Consider the following 23,190-nt stretch of genomic DNA (forward strand, 5'->3'; position numbering starts at 1 on the left):
AACTAAATAACCTATCAATTGCACAACTCTTTGTGGGAACGATCTCTTACTACCGCTATATTACTAGTTAATTAGTGGAAAATATCTTAATTAATTTGTTGCACTTACGACACGCATCACTGTTGTACACCTGTTAGTTAATGTGTACACCTATTTATTGTTATTGTGCATATAATTTCACACATGTTGATTTTTAATGTACACATAGTTGTACACCTGTATTGAGCGATAATATGTACCAATTTGGTTTGTGGCATGTGACAGATTTGTTAGGAAGGGAAACTATGATTCTTATTTCTGGTATGAATTTGTTTTAGTTAATTATTTCACAATTTTGCTTGATTTATCCAGTAGTTTTGAGTGCTATGCATGTAGTTATGTTTATGTTGTTATTATGAGATATATGTTCACCCAGGAATGTTTGAGCCTTGTTTCTATGCTTGTCCTTTGCTTATCTCATATGTTAAAAAGTTTGATGTGGATGGGGATCAAATGATTGTTTAGGCATTAGATCATTAGTAAAATATGTGTCTCAAATTCTCAACCTTTTTATTTCTCTCCATTGCAGGGGAATGAAGGTCAAAGCTAGTAAAGATGAGTCCTCGCCTCATGCTTCTATGCTTGCAACCCAAGATGTTGCAACTGGGTGACAAATATTTGGTTTAATTGTATACTTGGTTCCCTTTTTGATGCCCACCTTAATGTTGGTCTCAGCTGATAATAGAATTTTGTGCATTAGGATATCTTAGATGAAAAAGTAGGTTTTATACATATTCTGGAGGGGTGTACATATTGGTGCGCTAGTGCAATTCCCAAGAAAAAGTAGGTTTGTGTGCGGTTATGAACGATCGTCTTTATGCATGTTTGCAGTGGTGTACATATTGGTGCACCTGTGTATTTTCTATGAAAAAGATTTGTGTGTGGTTATGAGTGATCGGGTTTAGTGCATGTTTGGCAGGGGTGTACACTAGTGCACCTGTGTATTTTCTATGAAAAAGTAGGTTTCTTGTGTTTTACAGCGGTGTACCTATGTAATTCCCTTGAAAAAATAGGTTTGTGTGTGGTTATGAATGATCAATCAGCTTTATGCATTTTTTGAGAGTTATGTTTTTTCTGTGGAGGTTGTATTGAACTCTAGTATGTTCCAATTTGGTTTGCATCATGTGACTGATTTTTCAGGAATGGAAACTTTGGTTCGTATTTGTTGATATTAGGTTTGTGCAGTTAGGACCAAATGGATTGTGTCTCTTTAATTTATAACTGCTTAACTTTTTATTTTCATCATTTTCTTTGCTTTGTTTCTTATGTGGTTGTTAGTGAAAGGTTATCACTTTTTTTTAAAGCTGTGGTTTCTTATGCTTTATTGTTTTTTCTTGGATTCAGGTTAACTGCTAAACCATCCTATGGAAATCATACCGTTATTCAGCAAGAGCTTGGTGTGTTTGGTATTTTTGTCAGCCTGTGTAGACTAGAGTGGCAGGCTGACTATCATGAATGGTTGAATGGTTGAGGTGCTGTAGTTGGTTATGAAGCAATTGCAAGTGATGCTATGGGAAATTTGGATGAATGGGTTTGCTTCTATGTTGCAGTACAAGGAATGGTGCAACTGAGTAACTGATGGTAGAATTCTGAAGTGGTGATATGGTGAATAAATACGAAATGCCGATGGAATTGCTCTACCGAAATCTGAAATGTGTGATGTTGGTGGTACTGAGGAGCAGGAATTTATGTTGTTGTTGGATGGGTAGTTTTGTTGCAGAAAAGTGCAGCTAAGATTGGAAAGCTGCAAAACAGATAAAAAATTTGAGTTGAATGGTTGAGGTGCTGTAGTTGTTTGCAGCAGCAGGGTTAAGAGTGGTTGAGCGTTGGAGTTGGTGTTGGTAATGAGTTTGGGTTGTAAACAGGTTGTATTTTTGTAGATGTGTACATGTTTGTACACCAATGCAAACTAAGTTTTTCTTAAAAATGAGAATTATATAGTCATAAGGGTACTCTTTTTGTAGCTCTCGGAAAGAGCTTTCCGGATATATAAAATTTGCGAATTTTGGACAAACGGTTCGAAATATAAAATTTATTTTTTTTTATATTATTTAAAACTGCTGACATCATCGTGAGTCACTTTGGATTAAACTGCAAATATTTGGACTAAATTATAAACCAGGAAGGTTGTTTATGTACTTTCCATAATAAAGGACTAATTTGTACCTAATTGAATGGGTTAGGACTTACTAGTTTATTTGGATGGGATTTTGGATTAAACCGTATTTTTCCCTAAGGATAATTGAACTTTGGTACTCAGATTTTGCCCAGGACTAGGTTTTGGTCTAACATTTGTCCAACGCGTTCGGGCTTGGTACCTGGACCGGACATCAACCCGCATTGACTAGATTCCTTCAAACCTAATAGTGCTTGCAATGAAGATTGAGTTTTCGATTCCTTTATACCGTGCTTACTAGAATAAGGCTTCAACTAGATGTTTTTTATATATTTTTGTGATTTCCAAGTGATTGGGTATATATTCAGATATATAAGAAGAATCTTGATTTTTAGGTTCTTTCTTTCAATTTCGATTTTTTTTTGGTCGGTCGATAGGAAAATATTCATTGAAAAAGAGGTATTAAAGGATACCTCAACCAATAAATACAACCGACATAGAAAAAGGAGATCGATTTTGGAATCGATCAATCAAAAAAAAGAACAAAGAACCAACTGAGATTAAGAAAAACCAAACAAACACTAAATGCCATACATCCCCTCAAAACGGAGGGTAAAAATACTAGTCCCATAAAACAATTACCTTATTAGTAACCCAACATTCTATTATATTATTTGACTCCGCCAAAAATAGGCTTGAATACTAATATCTCGAATTAAACTTCTTCTATTTCAATTATTAAGCTTCCGCTATTCGTCACAATCCACTCAGTTAACAAATCATCGTTCACAATTGAAAGCATCTACATGAAACTTGATTTTGTGCACTTATCCTGATTATTATTCGTGCACACAAAGAAATTAACTGCATCTAAAAACCATAAAAATAATTTTAAAATAACAAACAAAAAACGCACAAGAAAACAATAATCATTATCGCCCACTGCGGAGCACAGGTTGACCAAATCCTCTTTGTTGGCTTCAACCGCCTCTGCACTTCCTTGACAACACTATTCCTGTCAACCGAATCCTCCTTGTTGGCTTGCATGTCTTTAATTTTAACTTGGTTGGCACTTCTTTCTTGATCACCAACTATCACCATCAACGGGATCCTAGACTTTTTAGCTCGATCGGTATGTTTCGTTAGTTTTTTGTGGACCATGAATTCTGCTTTTATGTTAGCACCCCACGGTTTATTCTGCTTGCCCCAGAGTACCCTCTTCACAAATACTAACCAAAACCTCTGTTTCTGCAGCCCGAATCGACTGGTTACCATCCTACTCAAGCTGCTGCTGCCCTTCCATTATGTCATAGACTCGCACGATGCCACGGCTGACACCAACTGCTGGGACTTCCCTATTACAAAACATTCCTACAAGATTGTCATAACGCCCTCCAGCTGCGATGGAACCAACCTGTGTAGTGCCTTTATAAATAGCTTCAAATATAACCCCGGTATAATAGTCAAGACCTCTTGCAAGACTCAAGTCAAAAACCACTCTGTGTATGCATTCTGATTGTTCTAATGCTTCGAAAAGAATCTCTAAATCCTTCAGTGCATCCTTCAGCGCAAGACTAGATCCGAACTGGGTGTCCTGTTTCAACTCAGACAGCAACTCCAATGGAGGCCCACGTTTCTGTACGAGAGTACCAATTTTATCTGCAACTTCAGCAGTTAAGCCCTTCTCTTCCACCATTTCATTTTTGATCTGCTCAAAGGGTTTCTTATCCAGTTTATCTATGCTGGAGCAGATTGTTCTGAACTTTTCTGGCGGAACTCCACAAATTTCCAACATTCCATCCAGCAACTTTCTGTGACTCAATTTTATCTCATACTCGCCAATGTTTAACTCATCCAGTAGTTCGGTCAAAACTTTAATAACCTCGAAGTCAGGTGCCATTGTTTCATATTGATCACCAGCAATATCAAAGTCGCATTGGTAAAATTCGCGATGGCGGCCCTTGGATGTGTTTTCCCTTCGATATACCGGATCAATTTGGTACCTTTTGATTGACGTAATACCATTCATGGCTACATATCTAGCAAATGGAACTGCCAGGTCATATCTCAGAGAACATCGCTCGCCACCCTGGTCAGCAAGGTCATAAACCAGCTTCGAGTCCTCGCCATATTTTCCCATGAGAGTTTCTCTCAATTCAAAAACTGGAGTTCTATGGCCCGTCGCTCCATGCTTTTTAAACACCCCTTCAATGATTTTCAATGCTTTGTCCCTAATGGCATATTTCTCTTCTCCAAAATCCCGAGTCCCCTTGGGAAACTTGGGAAGTCTTCTAGACTCATTACCTGCAACGATCTCTTTCAATTTCTTCAAGAATGTGTCAAGTTCTGGATCTTTCGGCTCGAAAAACAAACAAAGATCTCGTACCCATTCATTCAACATTTCCAAATTCTCAATTGTATCCCTACCATCAGTATTCAATCGGTTCTTAAGGAGCTGCTTAATAACAGCAGTTCCCTTTCCCGAAACAAACTTCTTTTGCTTTTGGTTCTTTTTTTCTGCATCTGCGTTCCCTTTTTTGGTTTCAACACTTGAAGGCACAACGTGGACCTCTTGAGCTTTCTCTTTTAACTCCATAGTGTTAAGTGAAAGTATCGCCAACGCTCCTTCCCATGCAAGAATGTTACGAACTGTAGCCACTAATCTATTTATCTCGTGAAACAATCCAAGAGAATTCTCTTCAGAATAAATATTATTCCTGACATCTTTTAAAGTACTAGACATCTCCAACAGCTCGGAATGTATATCAACATCTTGATATCTTGCCACTAGTTCCGCCCGACACAAACTGCTCTCGCCTAGATATATCAGCGCCGACGACAAAGACTTCATTGTTGAACACAATTGTTTCCCACCCCTCACATTACTCAATTTACCATCCTTATCAATTCCCACACTACTATTCAATTTCACGCGCATTGTTGAGTGTACCTGCTTAACAATCTCCCTTAAACTCCCGTGCACCTCTGGTATCTCAGACACAGCCTTGGAACCATTTTTGCCAACCAATTTCGATCCAGTAAGTAAAACATTAAAATCACTAGCAACAGCAACCATATCTTTATCCGAAAACCCATCACCAGAATCCAAAAAATTAATCAATGCAGATACATCAGCGCTTGACGCCTCACAAGATAACGCCGCGATAGCATCCGCAACACTACTCAAAGAAGACGAACAGCAATCTTCAATTCTTTTACCATCCGCAGCACTATTCAAAAATTAATCAATGCAGATACTAGTTATTTCGTCATCAGTTACCCCTACATCTTCAATTCTTTTATCATTTACTTTACATAAAGAATCTAAAAACCCTAATGTAGAACCAAAATCAAGAGATTCTAGTGCAAACGGTGTTGGTTAAACTTCAACATAGAAGTCACTAACAAGCTGGTTAGGATAAGATTAGGAAATTGATGTAATCCTAAGGGAATTAGAAGTCATCTAGTTCCAAGAAAAGGAAAGACATGTAATAAGGTAATAAGACTAGGAAAAGGAATTCATAGTTCTATATATATATGATCACCAAAGTTGTGGTTGATCATATGAGCAAGATTAGAGCTTGTGTTTAGTTTTGAGAGATTTTCTAAACATCAATAAAGAGAGTTGTCTTTATATAAGCTAAGTTTCATCTTGCAGTTGCCATTAAACGGCCCCCCTTCTCCCCAGTGTGTTCGACGGAGAAACTTCACCTCAAGCCACCATTACTCAAACCACCATCACTCAAATCACTTCGGTACAACAGCACCTCCATCACTCAAACCACTGGCAACTTCATCGTCTACGACTCCAACAGCTCCGTTCATTACCATCGTTTTTAACTTCATCGATCTCAGTAGATTACTTCACCAACTTCATCATCACCACACAATGTTGAAGATCGATCTGTAACCCATATCTCGACTAACCACCTCCACCAATTTCCCGAAGTTGAAGATCGATTTGTAACCAAAGCTCAATTTAGGGTATATTGTTTTTTTGATTTTTGAATTAGGTTTTTTTCAGTGACTTTTTTGCATTAAATTTGAGTAGTTGCATTAAATTTTGGTAGTTTGCATTAAATTATGTTCTTTTTGTGATAATCAACACAGAACAATATGGGTTTGGTTTAAAATTTGACTAAAATCAACAATATGGGTAGTTTGCTCCTTTCTTATTTGCATGACAGTAATGAAGAAAAGAGGGTTTCATGATTCTAGAGAGTTTTCAATTGCTCCATTTGTGTGTTCTGAGTTCAATTTTGTTCTGATCCAATGTAGATGTGATGTGATTGCTTGTCATCATGAATTTGATGACAGTAAACATAACAAGTCTTTTAGGAGATTTGGCCCTTGAGATATAAGACTTCATCAAAACTGAAAACTGTAGGTTCGCAGTTCTGTGACCTATTCTGCGGCATTTTTGCGCAGACTCTTGCTGTTTACTTTGGTTTTTAATTTTAATTTTCCCCACGTCGAAGCATATAACGTTTCAAATTGTGCATGATATGAGGAAATGTTCTCCTGATTTGTCTGATTGATGTTATATAAATTTCATGCGACTGTGTTTAGTGACTTTTCCCTCATACCGCTTGCCGAATAAGAATTGCCTGCTCCAATGTGTTGAATGTCTAGAATTAGTACTCACATATGTAGTTCATTGAAGGGAAGTTGAACTGGATTAACTAGTATTGACATATGTTGTCTAAACAGTGCGAATAGTTTGTTTGAAGGACTTGATTTCAATTTGATTGGCCAGTTTGTCTAAAGCTTTTCCCGTGTAGGCTGTAGAGGCACTCTTAGTAGCAAATGGTTACACATGTGGTCTGATGTACTCAATTTAGACGAGGATGGTTATACTAGTTCGAAATATATCTATATACATAAAAAACTAAACAAGGTGGCTGTTATATGCTAGCTAAATATGCATATCAGTACCTCACTCTGGAATATGTATTCTCAATCCCCTTTTTGTATATGTAAATATCTTATGATTTGTTAATCCATTGTGGTTACTTATGCTGGTTATCATATTTTGATTGCGCTAGGTGCCATTAATCTTTAATAAATTCAACATTCCAACCAAAGAAGGCTCCAGTGTTGGTTGAGAAGGGAAATTGAAAGGTTTTTTTTAACTGGATTGAAGAACTGAACAGATTTGCAGATTCAAGTCATTCAAAATTATGAATAAAGATTGGGTTCATTGGCCAAGGTTAATCTGTTGTTCACTGTAGAATATTACATTCTTTACATTGGTTTTCCCTCTTTTATTGTGTTATTCCGTGATTAATTATTTCGTCGTTCTTTCATGTAGGGGTGATCTTCCATATCAGGAGGCCTTGAAGAATTTCATAGATACCGTTTGTCAGAGACTTGGAAATCCTTCTGAATTCAGTTGTCCTTGTGTTGATTGTAAGAATCTCACTTTCCCACTTCCTCCGAAAGAAGTGCATCTTCACTTGCTGAAACGAGGTTGGGATCCTACATACACTGAGTGGGTTTTTCACGAGGAGACTATACACACTTCTACTGATGTACACCAAGAGGGAGCAACAAGGGGATCATATCATATAGATGCTGCTGTTGAAGCTGATGCACATATCGATCAGGGACATGAACCTGTGCAAGATGAGGGTTTGGAAAACCATGTGGAAGAGGCGGACACACCGTTATATCCTAATTGTAAAACACACACAAAGTTATCCATCAATGTTGAATTGTATAGGCACAAGACAGTAAATGGTTTATCTAGGAAATATTTTGACGAACTTCTCAAGACAATCGGTTCCTTGTTGCCGCCAGATCATTGTCTTCCTTGCTCAACATATGAAGTGAAAAATCTGCTGAAATCTTATCAATTGACTTACCAGAAAATACATGCTTGTATTAATGATTGTTGTTTGTTTAGAAAAGATTTGAAAGATGCATACGAGTGTCCTAAATGTCATTATTCTAGGTGGAAGGCAGACACATCTAACATGGACGATGATGAAATGATAGACAAGCCGCAAAAGAAGATACCGGTGAAGGTGCTTAGGTACTTCCCCATTGTGCCGAGATTGAGAAGATTGTTTCAATCAGCAGCACTGGCTGAGCAGTTGATATGGCACGCGACGAATAAGAGTAAGGATGGGAAGATGCGTCATCCAACAGATTCTTTGGCTTGGAAGCACATAGACAAAAAGTATCCCGAGTTTGCTTCAGATCCCCGTAGTTTGCATCTTGGGCTTGCTGCTGATGGATTTAAACCATTTGGTGATCTTTCCGCAGCCCACAGTTGTTGGCCAGTGATGCTCGTGGTTGATAATTTTCCCCCTCAGTTGTGTATGCAAGGTGACAACATAATTCTGAGCATGCTGATTCCAGGAAAAAAAACAACCGGGTAATGGCATTGATCTATACTTGCAGCCCTTGATTGATGATCTTTTTGAGTTGTGGGAGAAAGGGGTGCAGGTATATGATTCGTTTACTAAAACAGATTTTAACTTGAAGGCGTTATTAATGTGGACAATAAACGATTTCCCTGCATATGGTAATTTATCTGGATATACGTATAAAGGGAAGGCAGCCTGTCCTCTTTGCGGTGAAAATACACTTTCAAACTGGTTGGCATTTAGTCGTAAAACTGTCTACTTGAATCATAGGAGATTTCTTCGTCATAATCATCCTCTTCGGCAGAAAAAAGACTGGTTTAATGGAGAGATTGAGAGGAAGGAAAAGCCACCTGTTATGTCTGGTGTTGCGGCACTTGAATGTCAAAATAGTATTACAAATGATTTTGGGAAAGAGGAGAAGAACGAGGAGGAGATAAGGAAAAAGAAAGAGCAAAAGAAGAAGAATAAGGGCAAGAGTAGTGCGGCAGCAAGTGCAAATGTGGGTAATTCTAAATGCGGGAAGCGGAAAAGGGATGTTGTTGCTGATGCGGCTATTTCTGGTGCAAATGATGATGAAACTGAACTTCGGGTGTTTAACAAACGGTCAATATTCTTCGACTTGCCTTACTGGAAGGTTAGTTCCATAACTTCAAACTTACTTGTTGATATTTGGCTATGGGTTCTTCTGCTTTGCACCATGTTAGCCTCTAAACTTCACATTATCAACAAATGCAATCTAAATGGCACACTCGTTCTTTTGATATAGTGTTTGGGAAGTATAATGCATCTGAGTACTTTTCCCAATGTGATAAAGCATCGGCAGCATCAGTTTGATTGCACCATAATTGACACATAATAGTATATTTTCAGTATAATGAGCATTTTGTTTCTGTTTTTTTCAGCATGACATTATAATAGAATTAATTACTTACCTAAGATTCGACAGCATGACATTATAACTTTCACATAGATTAAATGTCTGATCTTTTATTTCTTTATAGAATTAATTACTAATGTTAGGTTTTTCCATCTTCCTAGGATTTATTACTACGGCACAATATTGATGTTATGCATACAGAAAAAAATGTTTGCGAGAGTATTATTGGTACCATATTGAATATAAAGTCCAAAACAAAAGACGGTCTAAAGTCCCGCAATGATCTGAAGAGTATGGGAATAAGACCAGAATTACATCCAGTAGAGATAAATGGAAAAACGATCCTTCCACCAGCACCATACTGTTTAAATGACAAGGAAAAGGCTATATTATAATAGGATGAGAAATTTAAAGGTTCCATATGGTTTTAGTTCTGATCTTAGAAAGCATTTCTCAAAAGATGGTTGCTTAGGTGTTCTTAAGGCTCATGATTACCATGTTCTTATGCAACAAATATTACCCGTTGCTTTGCAAGGACTTTTACCTGTAGGGCCAAGGGAGGCAATTTTCAGGTTATGTTCTTATTTTCACGAAATATGCCAAAGGGCAGTTGATCTCCATAGATTAATAGAACTTGAAGTAGAAGTTGCTGAGACTTTGTGTATGTTGGAGAGGTACTTCCCTCCGTCACTTTTTGATGTCATGATGCACTTGACAATTCACCTAGCTCGAGAAGTGCGATTATGTGGACCTGTACAATATCGTTGGATGTATCCATTTGAAAGGTATGCCAATTTAATTTATATTACTTCTGTTTTTTGGTTTCGTGTAGAAAGTTATGCCCTTTGTATCTTAGAGATACTAATATTTAATTAACTAGTAACTGTTGCATACTCGACTTTCCTAGGTATATGAAGACATTCAAAGAATATGTAAAGAATTATGCACAACCTGAAGCTTGTATAGCCGAGTGTTATCTTGGAATGGAGTGTGTTAGGTATTTTGATATTCGTAAGGCCCAAGCAGCTGAAACAGGAGTAAAGCAAAGGCGTAACGAAAACACTCAAAATGGTTCCACACCGGCAGCACGTCCTCTTTCTAAAGGTGTCCAAGTGCGTATGGATAGTGAGAAGTTAAAGATAGCTCACAGATATGTGCTTTTTAACACACCCGAAATTGACCCATATATGATGTAAGTATGATGTTCACGTTTATTAAAAATGGTTGTCAATTAATACTTCATTTTCTAATTTTAATTTTTGTCTTATGCATATGGACGAGTTAAAATCTCCTGCTGGGAGGGCAATTACTAGTGAAGACCAACTCAATTCCATACAGTCTGACACATTTTCAGATTGGTTTCAACAAAAGGTATGTTTAGTCCACTCTTAGTCAGATTATGCATCTTAGTATAGTTTAAACACTTGGACATTTTGCTGCTGCGGAAAACTACTACAAAAAACACAAATGCGTGTGATTTTGTTTCATTCTATCACATAGAACAATCCATGTTAGGCACACCATCATATAAATCTAACTTCTTATGCTTAGATAACAAATTTAGTTATATTCTTATGTCCTGATATTATACATTTGTCGGTTAAGATGCAAATTGAACAAGGCATGCCAATATCACACACGGTAGAATGGTTGTCATATGGGCCGTTAGAAAACTGCATATCATATAAAGGCTTGCTTATCAATGACACTAGGTTTATTACGAAGGATGTTAAGAGAGTCACACAAAACAGTGGAGTTTCAATTGAATCAACAACCTTAGTTGCAGGATTGTCAGAAGCTAGTGGGTTCTACGGTGTTTTAGAAGAAATTCTATTGTTGGACTACAATCATATGTTTCAAATTCCAATATTCAAATGTGATTGGGCTCACACCAATTTTGGTGTGAAGGTAGAAGATGGCTTTACATTAGTCAATTTAAAGCAGCATAAGAACCAATACTGTAACGATCCATTCATTTTAGCAAAGCAAGCGCGACAAGTTTTCTATTCTTGAGAGTCAAATACATCTAACTGGTATGTGATGGTGAAACCACCGCCTAGGGGTTTCCATGAATTAGAGGAATACAATGAAAAGCATGACACAAATTTCCAACCAGTGGATACTTCAACTCTTGGTTTCCAAATGGATGACGAGAGCGAGAGTTACTTAAGAGAAGATGGGGAATATACCATAGTGGTTCCGACAAAGAAGAAGAACAAAAAGAAGAAGAAAAAAAAGTTCACAAGTTAGATCAGTAGTTTATTGTTTTTACGGTATTGTATTCTTACTTTAGCAATATTTGGTGTTATTTGCCTTCTCAGTAATCTACTTCAACTGCTATTCTCAAGTTTCTTGCTACAGCTGAGTGTGTAGTTCTGTATGAGTTTTTAATTAATATTGCAAGATATTTCTTTGTGAAGTATGCTTCTATTGAGAATGAGTATGGAGCAGTAGCTGCTATCACTCGCCACTTCTATCGATATTTGATGTATCCATGCTACTGCCGCACATGGGGTGTTTTTTCGCTGATATCAGTATTGCAGTGTGTGCTATGTGACTGCGCGTATTGGCTTGTGTATTTATCACTTATCAAACTCTATGTTCTATTGTTGGTAATTCGGGGCTGCTTTTGTTATCATCATTTGTGTGTGAATATCGGTTTGGAGATGGTAATGTTTTTCAGAAACGTGCAGAGTGCAGACCACTGTTCTCATATGTACAGGTTTGCAGGTTGTAAGAATGCAGCTTGCATACTCTGGTTGTATTTTCTTTACTAATACTAGTATTTTTCTTGCAAAAAGACAGTTAACAGCTCCATTTGTGTGCTTAGTTATAAAATGCTAGCTCAGTTACTTTTATAACACCATTTTTAACTCCGCCAATGTAAATGATATATCATTTCATTGTCGGTCTCAAGGCCGGATGAAGGAGGAGAGAAAATGAGACATTTCAGTTGTTATGGTTGCTATATTTGCCCACTTAAATTCTTCCTGGGTCTCAACTTGTGCATATTTTCTCTACATCTGCTTATATTCGTATATATATGCTCCCTCCCTTCTAACTTATAATTTGATGGTATACTTTTGCCATAATTCCCCAGTTGCATGTTTTGCTTAAAGTGGGTGGTCTTATAGAATGTATGTGATTATTTACAGAGAAGAAAATATATGGTTACAGAGAATGCTTCGCGCTCTTTGCGGCTCAGTCGCCTTTGAGCATTATATTTTGTTTTACAACGCTTATGAAGGGTTGTCATAATAGTATATTAAAGAACCACCAACTTTACAGAACTTGTGATAGTGTAGGTATGGTTAGTGGTGTAGACTTCCATATACGAGGCTCAGGGTCGAATCCCCCAAACCTAATTTTTTCCCACATTCTATATTTTAACTTCAACAACACTTATAAGTGTTGTTATAGGTATCTATTAAAAAAAGAAAAAACCTAAACTTGTGAACTGTAAGGATGGTTGATGAGTTATACATCCATGCATTAGGTTCATGTTCGAATCTCCCCTCTAACGTATTTTTCATTATCATATTTTTGTGTTCTTCAACAACACTTGTGAGAATTGTGATAGTCTAAGTCACTATACTTATGAAACAAAGTTGTTATACCTAAATGTCGTCACAACAGTTTTGCTAAAGGAGTTGTCGTTTGTTTTCTTAACGCAACCCCTTGTTCCTAAGGGTTGGTAGTGATGATATACGACAACTCTTTCTTTGAAACCAGTTGTAAAACATAGGACTTTATACGATGTATAGTGAAGTGTTGTAAATCTCCAGTTGTATATGTATATTTTTCCCATCGTGATAGTTCTATATATATATGATCACCAAAGTTGTGGTTGATCATATGATCAAGATTAGAGCTTGTGTTTAGTTTTGAGAGATTTTATAAACATCAATAAAGAGAGTTGTCTTTATATAAGCTAAGTTTCATCTTGCAGTTGCCATTAATTGGTATCAGAGCTTGTTTTCTGAGCCATGGAAAACGAAACCACCATTGTGGGTGCAAAACAGTTCACGCCACCATCAATACAAGTTCCAATCCTCAACGCCACAAACTACACAGTATGGGCCATGAGAATGAAGGTACTGATGAAAATCTACAAAGTTTGGGAAACAATTGATCCTGGTACATTGGACCCAGACAAAAACAATGTTGCCATTGGATTACTCTTTCAAGCAATACCAGAATGTCTTGTTCTACAAGTTGGTGAACAAGAAACTTCAAAGAAAATTTGGGATGCAATAAAGGCACGTAATCTCGGAGCTGATCGAGTTAAAGAAGCCCGTCTGCAAACCTTAATGTCTGAATTTGAAAGAGTGAAGATGAAAGACACTGATACTATTGATAGCTTTGCAGTAAATCTATCAGAGATAGCCTCAAAAGCTGCGTCACGTGGACAATCCATTGATGAAGATAAACTGGTAAAGAAGTTTCTCAATAGTTTACCAAGATCCAAGTATATTCATATCATAGCTTCTCTCGAACAAGTCTTATATTTAAAGAAGGCTAGCTATGAAGATATAATTGGAAGATTGAAAGAATATGAAGAAAGAATCCTTGATGAAGAAAACAATGGAGAAACTCAAGGAAAACTCTTGTACACAAACTCTTACCAACAAAACTCTGCGACAAGAGGAAGAGGTCGTGGAAGAGGTGGAAGAGGAAACAGAGGCCGAGGAAGGGGAGGAAGGTTTAACTCACAAGATAGAACAACAAGTCAGAATGATCAAAACCAAGGGAAAGAAAAGAAGGATAGATCAAACATTATTTGTTACAGATGTGATAAACCAGGACACTTCTCCTCTGTATGCCCTGAAAGAATACAAAAGATGGAAGAAACAAACAAGAATGAAACAAGGGAAGAAGATACAACTCTTTTCATGCACGAAGTTGTATTCTTAAACGAAGGGAAACTAATACGAAAGAACTACGAATCAAAGGATGGAGAAGAAGGAATCTGGTATTTAGATAATGGAGCCAGCAATCACATGACTGGTAAGAGACACTACTTTTCTGAACTCAATGAGAAAATCAAAGGACAAGTGAAGTTTGGTGATGGATCTTCTTTAGAAATTGAAGGGAAATGATCAATTCTATTTCAGAGCAAGACCGGAGAACAGAAGCTTGTCACAAACATCTACTTCATCCCAAACTTACAAAGCAACATTCTAAGTTTAGGACAAGCTACAGAAGTTGGATGTGATTTTAGAATGCGACAAGATTATCTAACAGTTCATGACCCACGTGGAAGACTTTTAGTTAGAGTCTCACGCTCACAGAATAGACTCTACAAGATAATTCTCATGATTGGAAGGCCATTGTGTATGAATATGATACTGGAAGATCAGACATGGAAGTGGCACGCAAGGTTAGGATACATAAGCTTTGGTTCTTTAAAGGCTATGCAGGTACCTAATTATCTATGGGGAGAAGCTGTACGACACTCCACATACCTAATAAACAGGATACCTACGAAAGCTCTGAAAGACATGACTCCATATGAAAGTTTGTGAAAGAGAAAACCAAACATAGATCATTTAAGAGTGTTTGGTTGCAAAGCATACACAAAAGTTGATTCTGCAACTCTTAAGAAACTGGATGATCGATCTCAGACTCTTGTGAATCTAGGAATTGAGCCTGGATCCAAAGCTTACAGATTATTCAATCCAACAACGAAAAGAGTGATAGTGAGTCGAGATGTGGTATTCGATGAAAAAGCAAACTGGAACTGGAAAGAAACTAATGATGGACCAAGTACGGATCCAGGAATGTTTCACATGAGATGGGGTCAAGTAATTGATGAAGGCGAAGGACCCATAATCATCAATACCAATGGAAACAATGATGTTAATCAAGAAGAAGAAGAGAATAATGAAAACACTGAGAATAACGAAGAAGTAGAAGAAGAAGAAGAAGAAGAAGAGGAGATCGATAAAATAACTCAACCCATTCCACTGCGAAAATCAACAAGACAAATACAAAAGCCACAGTATCTGGAGGATTATGTTCTTCAAGCTGCAGAAGAATGTGATATTATGCTACTTTCTGTTAATGATGAACCAAGGAATTTTCAGGAAGCAAAGGTCTCGACTAAATGGACACAAGCATGTAGAGAAGAAATTATTTCAATCAACAGAAACAAGACTTGGTTTCTAGTTGATAATCCAGATGAGATTCAGATTAAACAAGAAGCTTATGCAAGGAGAATTCTGAAAGAAGCAGGACTTGAAACTTGTAATCCAATTAAGATACCAATGGAGTTTGGACTTAAAGTTTCAAAGGTACAAGAAGAAGCTGAGATTGGTCCAACGAGTTATAGAAGAAATGTTGGATGCCTTAGATACTTGTTACACACAAGACCAGACTTGGCTTTCTCAGTGGGAGTAGCAAGCCGTTATATGCAGAGTCCACGCAAGTCTCATGGTGATGTAATAAAGCAGATATTGAGATATCTAAGAGGAACAATCAGCTGCGGATTGAAGTATGGTCGAGGAGGATCAAAAGGAATTGTTGGGTATAGTGACAACAGTCATAATATTGACCAAGACGATGGAAGGAGTACGACATGTCATATCTTCTACCTAGGAGATGCACCTATCACATGGTGCTCACAGAAGCAAGACACAGTAGCTCTCTCATCCTGTGAAGCTGAGTTTATGGATGCAACAGAAGCAGCTAAACAATCAATATGGATTCAAGAACTGTTGGGTGGAATCGAAGGAAGAGAACCTGAAAAAGTTCTTATCAAGATTGATAATAAGTCTGCAATTGCACTCACTAAAAATCCAGTGTTTCATGGGAAGACGAAACACATTCAAAAAAGGTATCATTTCATACGAGAATGCATCGAGAAGGAGATCATTAACGTAGAACACATACCTGGAACTGAGCAGAAAGCAGATATATTGACAAATGCATTAGCTCGGATCAAGTTTGAAGAAATGAGACAACTGATTGGAGTACAAGATATTTCACGGGTAAGGTTGAAGCTTAACGGGGAGAATTTTGGTTAAACTTCAACATAAAAGTCACTAACAAGCTGGTTAGGACAAGATTAGGAAATTGATGTAATCCTAAGGGAATTAGAAGTCATCTAGTTCTAAGAAAAGGAAAGACATGTAATAAGGTAATAGGACTAGGAAAAGGAATTCATAGTTCTATATATATATGATCACCAAAGTTGTGGTTGATCATATGAGCAAGATTAGAGCTTGTGTTTAGTTTTGAGAGATTTTCTAAACATCAATAAAGAGAGTTGTCTTTATATAAGCTAAGTTTCATCTTGCAGTTGCCATTAAACGGCCCCCTTCTCCATTTAGGGCATCAGTAATGAGAATGGGAAGAACAGAACGAATTCCAATTTTGGTGATGATAAGTTTGTTTACAAGAACAACAAGACATGCACGTGCTTCTATTGCTGTTAAGTTTCTAACAGGGTTTGAGATATTGAGCAGTGGTTTTTCTGAAAGAGGTAGTGATTCTGATGAAGATATTAATTTTTCAAGTATCGATGCATCGATTTTTACCTAACTGACTCCATTTGCAATGAAGTAAACGGATGATGAAGTAAGAGATGACCCTTTTCCTCCAATTGTTGTTCTCTTCATCTCCATTGACAACCTCTCTTAAACCTCTATTATTCTTCAGTTATTACAGTGCACAAACCGGCCTCTCTATAGTAAAGAGAAATCCAGTTATATATATAGTAGGAAATCTTCTATACTTGCGCCCCAAGCAAGCACTATAATTAGCACCCTACCCTTTTTTGTGCGGGTATTTTCTTGTTCTAGGAAACCTATCATAAGTCGGTTTACCAGAAACAAAATTCCCTTTTTTAAGGGATTCTTGTATATCCTAATTGACTAAAAGGAGAAAATTTTTTTACTTGCGCGGTAAAAAGGGCAACTATAAAGCAGTAAATTTGGTATTTTCAGAGGTAAAAAACTTAAGAGTACCATTTTCTCAGAGATTCCTTCGTAAAGGAACTGCTAGTTTTCATATTGTTTTCTTCTCCTAGTGTTACATGGAATCCGAGGAGACTTAGATCCATATTAAAGAGTAAACAAATCCTGATTATTTTTAGTCCTGAATTGTAATAACCATCGTTTTCTTTTTTTTGATATTTTTTTAAATTGTTTTTAGATATATATATATATATATATATATATATATATATATATATTGAAGAATAATGAGTAGAGGTTTAGAAGAAAGTTCACAAGAAACACAACAACATGAAGTGGTGAAGAAAGAAAACCCTACCAATGAAGGGCTACCAGAGAAGTTTCCGGAAGGTGTTCGGGTTTTGGTTACTGATGATGATCCTGAGTTTCTTCAACATATTGAAAAGTTGCTTAAAGAACTTCTCTATCAAGGTAATCAACCTTAGTAATTGTTCTATGTTTCGTTCTTGATAATTACATAACTGGTTTTGATTATGTGAGTTGGACACATAATAACTGGTTTTATCTGTATGGTATTTCAGTTACCACATATAGTAAGCTTCAAGCTGAGAACGTATTGTCTACTCTACAAGCTGCCAGAAACAAATTTGATATCGTTTTGAGTAGTGTACATATGGCCAATATGGATGGTTTGGAGCTGCTTAAACACATGTTAGCAGAAATGGATATACCTGTGGTCAGTAAGTATCAGTCCATTATACATAAATTAAACCGTAATATCATATGTTTCGGTTTATCTTCATAGCTTTGTCTTTAACTAGAATATAATATGCAGTGATGATGTCAAGCGAGGACGACAATAATATTGTCATCAAGTGTCTCACTGAAGGAGCATGTGATTGCTTAATTAAGCCGATTGAAAGAAAGGACATAGAACTTATATTTAAGCATGTGATCATCCGAAAGATGAGAGTAGAACACTCGTGTGAATGTGAATGCCACCACAAATCACCAGAAACATCAGATTTCGGTGTAGCTTTAGGAAACAGCAAATCCTTGAGGAAGAGGAAAAATGGGGAGGCAATCGACAAGGATGTGGATACCAGTGGTATGTCTATGGCAAAGAAAACAAGAATTGTCTGGACTGACGAACTCAATCGGAAATTTGACGCAGTCATAGAAAAGCTTGGAATTGAAAGTACAATTCTTACCCTTTACCTTTCGTATTTTTGCAATGTGCCTTAGGGAGTCTTTTGTTTCATTTTCGTCTAGTTTTGTTTGCAATATTCATAAAGGCTGAATATTTTTGTGTTACTTGATAATTTAGAGGCTGTTCCAAAGAAAATTCTCCAGCTAATGAATGTTCCCGGGCTTAAAAGAGAACATGTTGCTAGCCACCTTCAGGTATGTCCTTGGTTATGTTTGATTTTCCTTTTAAGGTTAGTTCACCGGATATGCTTGCCTTTATCTTTTACCTTACATATTATTCCTATCACAGAAATACCGCCAGAGTTATAGAAAATCACAAGGCTATCCTGCATGTAATCTGAATACGCCTATGAATCAACCAGAATCACACTTGGCACCTTTATTGCATGGCGGTATCCAGTACTCAAATAAATTTCAAAATCACGGTATGCAGGATGGTCAACTAGGGAGACCAACGCGCACAATTGACCCTTCTTTACTAAGCAATGGCAGGTTCGGACCAGATTATTCTGAGTTTGTGACAAAAGCTGGTTATATACCTCATCAGTCCCAGATGAGAGATCATTATATGAACAATCTGCCGGGACTGATGGAGCAGCAACTGTTTCTGAATGGCCAAGATTATAATGCCATAGAAACCTTCAATAGGCGTAACCAACCTTATTCTGGAGGTGATCTAAAGACGAACTACATGACGGCTGAATTTCTCCCAAGTTATCATAGTATAGACAGTACTCTAAATTTACCTAACTTTCCGACGAACAATATGATTCATCATGAGCAAAGTTTTCAGGGCTCCATTGATGAGAACTGCATGAAATGGAGGCAGCAACCACCTTATGCCGGTTCAGATTTAGATACGTCGAACAGTATATACCCCCCTCCAGTCACTGACCGGTATCGTCTTCTTGATAGCCAAAAAAATAACCACGGACACTCATATAACCTTATTCTGAGCCAAAATAATCACCACTTTGAGACTTTAGCAGGAGCGCAGTTGTTAAAGCCACCACAGATGGAAGGGATGGAACCCCAAACAGAAACTAAGTTTGAAGATGATGAAATGAAGTTTGAAGATGATGAAACTAAGTCTGAAGACTAACATTGTTTCTAACTTACTGCAATATTGGAAGTGTGGAACTTTTTTAGATGCTGCTGGCCAGTGGTGATTTTGTAAGGAGGTATCATTGGATTTCTTTTAGCTAGTCAGCATCTTGGTGATCGTTATCAGTCTGAAAGAGTTGGGGTAGTTCTTGTTATGCACCAGCTGCGTTTTTATAAGGAGGCTATCGTGGATTTTTGGCTAGCCGCATCTTTGTGATCGTTATCAGTTTGAAAGAGTTGGGGTAGTTCTTGGTATGCCTACCAGCCGAGCTTTTTTTTTTTTTGCTCTTTCTTTATTAGTTAGGGGGTCTATCTAGATTGCATTCTTTTTTCATTAGTTAGGGTAGTTTGTTAATACGTCTGACCTGTACAAAGATACAGAAAAGAAAAGATAATTGTATTATTCATCCTGCCCTTTTTACAATTGTATAGTTTGAGAGTGGTTTTATGGGTCATGTTTGCTGATGTAGCCAGCAATATCTTTTGCTTAAATTTTATTGCAGTAAATTCTTAGCTTGCCGTAATTATTCTCTGAAATGGCAAATTAAATGAGAAGACTGCAGCTTGGCTAAAAAGTAAAAATATAAGACAGTTGGCATACAAACTTGGTTCTGTAATTTACATGTTGCAGAATCAGGAGCAAGTTCCTACTGAAACTGTTCAAAACGAAATATGAGAATTATTCAATTACGTTTATTTGTATATTGCAAAAAAGGCTGGTCAAAACTATTAATAACAAAGAAAAATTCTATCAAAATAGACAAAAAATTAACTAACTGAATGGTTTTATAGCCCATGAGATCCCTATTATTGACATTTTATAACATGGATACTACAACAGTCGGTTCACAACTAAGTACTAGTATTCATTTACAAAACGTTCTTTCGGAAAGATACCAAAGAAACACAGAAACGTAATGTATAACTATGAAACCGACCTGTGTTTTTGCTTCTAAATGTCCAAGAAATGTTCACAAGCAAACTGTAGACGCCCAAGATGGATAACTGTAGCCCAGAATTGAATTCTCTTGTAATGAATTAACTACAGCATATTTAGAAGTGGAGTCACTAATTTCGGTACGTGTAGTGAGTTCTCTTGTAATGCTTAGCTTTTATCCAGTGATTAATGCTGCTATCACAATTCTTGAGCTTCCTTCGAAATCTATCTGACATAACTGCTTTCCTCCCCAAATTTGTACCTGCAAACAGTTATAGAAAGTTAAACCTGGGTTGTGTTTCTCTGATCAAATAGACATAAACTATATATGCTAATCTTTTCTTTTTATGTTGGAATCCGCCTCGCTCATTGTCATTAGTCACCTACCTAACCGGTAATTCTCATCAAAGCACATCCACTGAAAATACCAAAAGTGATTCTTTACGATAATTTCAACTGGAACAAAGGATGGAAACCATATGTATAAATTGGGAATCCCTCAAAACTCAAAAAAGAAGAAGAGGAACCAACTGTTCAGAAAACAGCCTGTTAGACACTGAAGAAAATTCAGCATATTAGCGAAAAGACAAGACTCTAATCAACACAAAAGCCAGACTCGAAATTAGAAAGGAACTTCTACACTAAATAAGCAATACATCCAGTTTGAGCCTGTGAACCGGCTAACGTACATGATTTTAGGAGCGAGAACAGCCTAAGATACTTAGCTCGGAGTTTGATCATTGGTGAACTCAACTAGCATCGTAAACACTGATTTCTATCTGTAAAATAGTTTTATGTTAGTGCATGTGCATCTATACTGTATAGACGTAATGGCCATGGCTAGAGATAAAACTACAAGAAGAGATATAGGCCAAATCAAAATACTCAAGATCAGTATAGTTCCACCTATTCACATTCCAACCATACAACTAAATCTTAGTTTACTTTATGGGACTTGATCCAAAGAACCTAAATAAATAAGTATAAATTACCAAAAATTCTAATTAACATATTAATAACCGAAAGAACATCAAGTTGGGTAACAAAAGAGCTCACCTGATTAAGAAACGAAATGGATAAGGTTCTGCCTTACTCTCGCAAAAAAATTCCTTTTGTCTCGGTATCATTGTACATCGAAGCCTTGGGCTGCCTTCCAGGAAAACTGCTAGGCATCCTAATTGGGAATCCCACTCTAGAGCCTTATGTGACCCTAATGCTCTGCATAGTTTGAGACGAGACTTCCGGCTGGGAATGTTTATGCACCCAATTAGTGCCTGCACAATTTTCATATGATTAATAAGTACAAAGAAGAGAACAAATTCACACGAACTATTTGGTATGCAATCAATAGTTAATTCACCTCGATGATATAGATCATCCAACCATACAGTTCATATTACAAAAAAAAAAAAAAAGGTGATATCAATTTTTTCATTATATATACACACAATGACGCAACAAACAAAAAGTCGATATCACCTTCTTCATGATATACACAACAATTAATACAGTTCATGCTCTGTATCCATGCCAACTGATCTTATGATTGACACGACAAGCAAATTAACTAAATTTCAAGTCTAAATCAGACTGGTCAATCTCTTGAACCAATCTCATTTCCAAGAACAAAACACGAAAGCAGAAGACATAACTTATAACATTTATATTTAGGCAAAGTTAAAGGTAAGCAAGACCAATAACAGAACAAACTCCCAGTCTCCTATACATAGTCCTAGTAAGGTATAGCATAACATCCCAACCAGACTACTTCCAAAAAATCACCCTGTATTTATAATTCAGTTGTAATTCATAACAATTTAAAGAGTGAACAGAAAAGTTTTTTAAGACATGAAAAATATACTAAAAGCCATAAGCACCCATTATCCAAAAGCTTCATCCTTTTATGATACATAGATCATTTGCCTAACAAAAAAAACATCCCTCGTATAGAATTACCCATAAAATTGATTATGAATTACAATCATTTGCAAAAGAATCTAGGCATATAGAATTACCCATAGCTGTTAAAGCTACATATATGGAATATAGTTCTAGCAGCACCACCAGGTCCACCACCCGTTGAACCTCTTCCTGTAGCACCACCATCTGTTGAACCCCTTCCTCTAACACCAGTTGGTGTCGCTGCATCACCACGACCCCTTGAACCTCTTCCTCTCGCAACAGCAGTGGTAAACAACAAAATAATCAAAGCAGCCAGAGACAAGCAAGCCCTAAATCTTACCGAATAAACCCTAAATTTAAGGCAAAAAAAGAGCCAGCCAAAGAAAGAAATCAAGAACAATTTTAATTTTGTATTACAAGAAGAAATCGTAATGTGATTGTGGCTCCACTGCATGTGAGGGTTCCTTCCTCCATTACCAGATTCCCACCCAAAAAATGGACCTATTTAACTTCAGCAACTAGAGTTTGACATTTTTATGGCCAAACCTCTCATTATCACCATTCAACATTACTGGACTGATCCAGGTAGTTTTAGGGTTTTAAGTTTGGGGGAAATAAGAGAGAGGTCGGTCGGTGTGATATTCTGAATCATAGAGTGTGTACTACTGTGTGCTTAGAACCAGCCTTATGCTCCTTAAATTAAAGAAAGCAGGAGCTAA

The 23,190-nt window shown here is 37.0% G+C and overlaps 1 protein-coding gene, 1 long non-coding RNA gene and 1 pseudogene across 4 annotated transcripts; 1 reads left to right on the forward strand and 2 right to left on the reverse strand.

Moving 5' to 3' along the window:
* Positions 1 to 2,957: 2,957 nt before the first annotated feature.
* On the reverse strand, positions 2,958 to 17,028 carry LOC113334646 (annotated as a pseudogene).
* A 578-nt stretch (positions 17,029 to 17,606) lies between these two features.
* LOC113334647 (two-component response regulator ARR2-like) lies at positions 17,607 to 18,936 on the forward strand. The gene is made up of 4 exons (XM_026580854.1): positions 17,607 to 17,790; positions 17,901 to 18,059; positions 18,155 to 18,723; positions 18,818 to 18,936. Exons 1-3 carry the CDS (start codon positions 17,607 to 17,609, stop codon positions 18,562 to 18,564), a joined length of 753 nt encoding a protein of 250 aa, XP_026436639.1. The 3' UTR covers positions 18,565 to 18,723; positions 18,818 to 18,936.
* A 1,464-nt stretch (positions 18,937 to 20,400) lies between these two features.
* LOC113334512 lies at positions 20,401 to 23,125 on the reverse strand. Of its 3 annotated transcripts, XR_003352855.1 has the most exons (4): positions 22,585 to 23,125; positions 21,626 to 21,843; positions 20,957 to 21,348; positions 20,401 to 20,831 (listed from the first exon to the last, which is right to left on the reverse strand). It is a non-coding gene; the product is annotated as an uncharacterized LOC113334512 (long non-coding RNA). The 3 variants fall into 3 exon arrangements; XR_003352854.1 differs by lacking the exon at positions 20,957 to 21,348; XR_003352853.1 differs by having other exon boundaries at positions 20,401 to 21,348.
* Positions 23,126 to 23,190: the final 65 nt, after the last annotated feature.

This window comes from Papaver somniferum, unplaced genomic scaffold (assembly GCF_003573695.1).
Source record: "Papaver somniferum cultivar HN1 unplaced genomic scaffold, ASM357369v1 unplaced-scaffold_137, whole genome shotgun sequence".
NCBI classification, from domain to species: Eukaryota; Viridiplantae; Streptophyta; class Magnoliopsida; order Ranunculales; family Papaveraceae; genus Papaver; species Papaver somniferum.

Coding starts and splice junctions, on each gene's coding strand:
- LOC113334647 (XM_026580854.1), top strand. CDS start 17,607: ATGAGTAGAGGTTTAGAAGAAAGTTCACAAGAAACACAACAACATGAA. Junction 17,791..17,900: donor TAAAGAACTTCTCTATCAAG/GTAATCAACCTT, acceptor ATGGTATTTCAG/TTACCACATATAGTAAGCTT. Junction 18,060..18,154: donor AATGGATATACCTGTGGTCA/GTAAGTATCAGT, acceptor TATAATATGCAG/TGATGATGTCAAGCGAGGAC.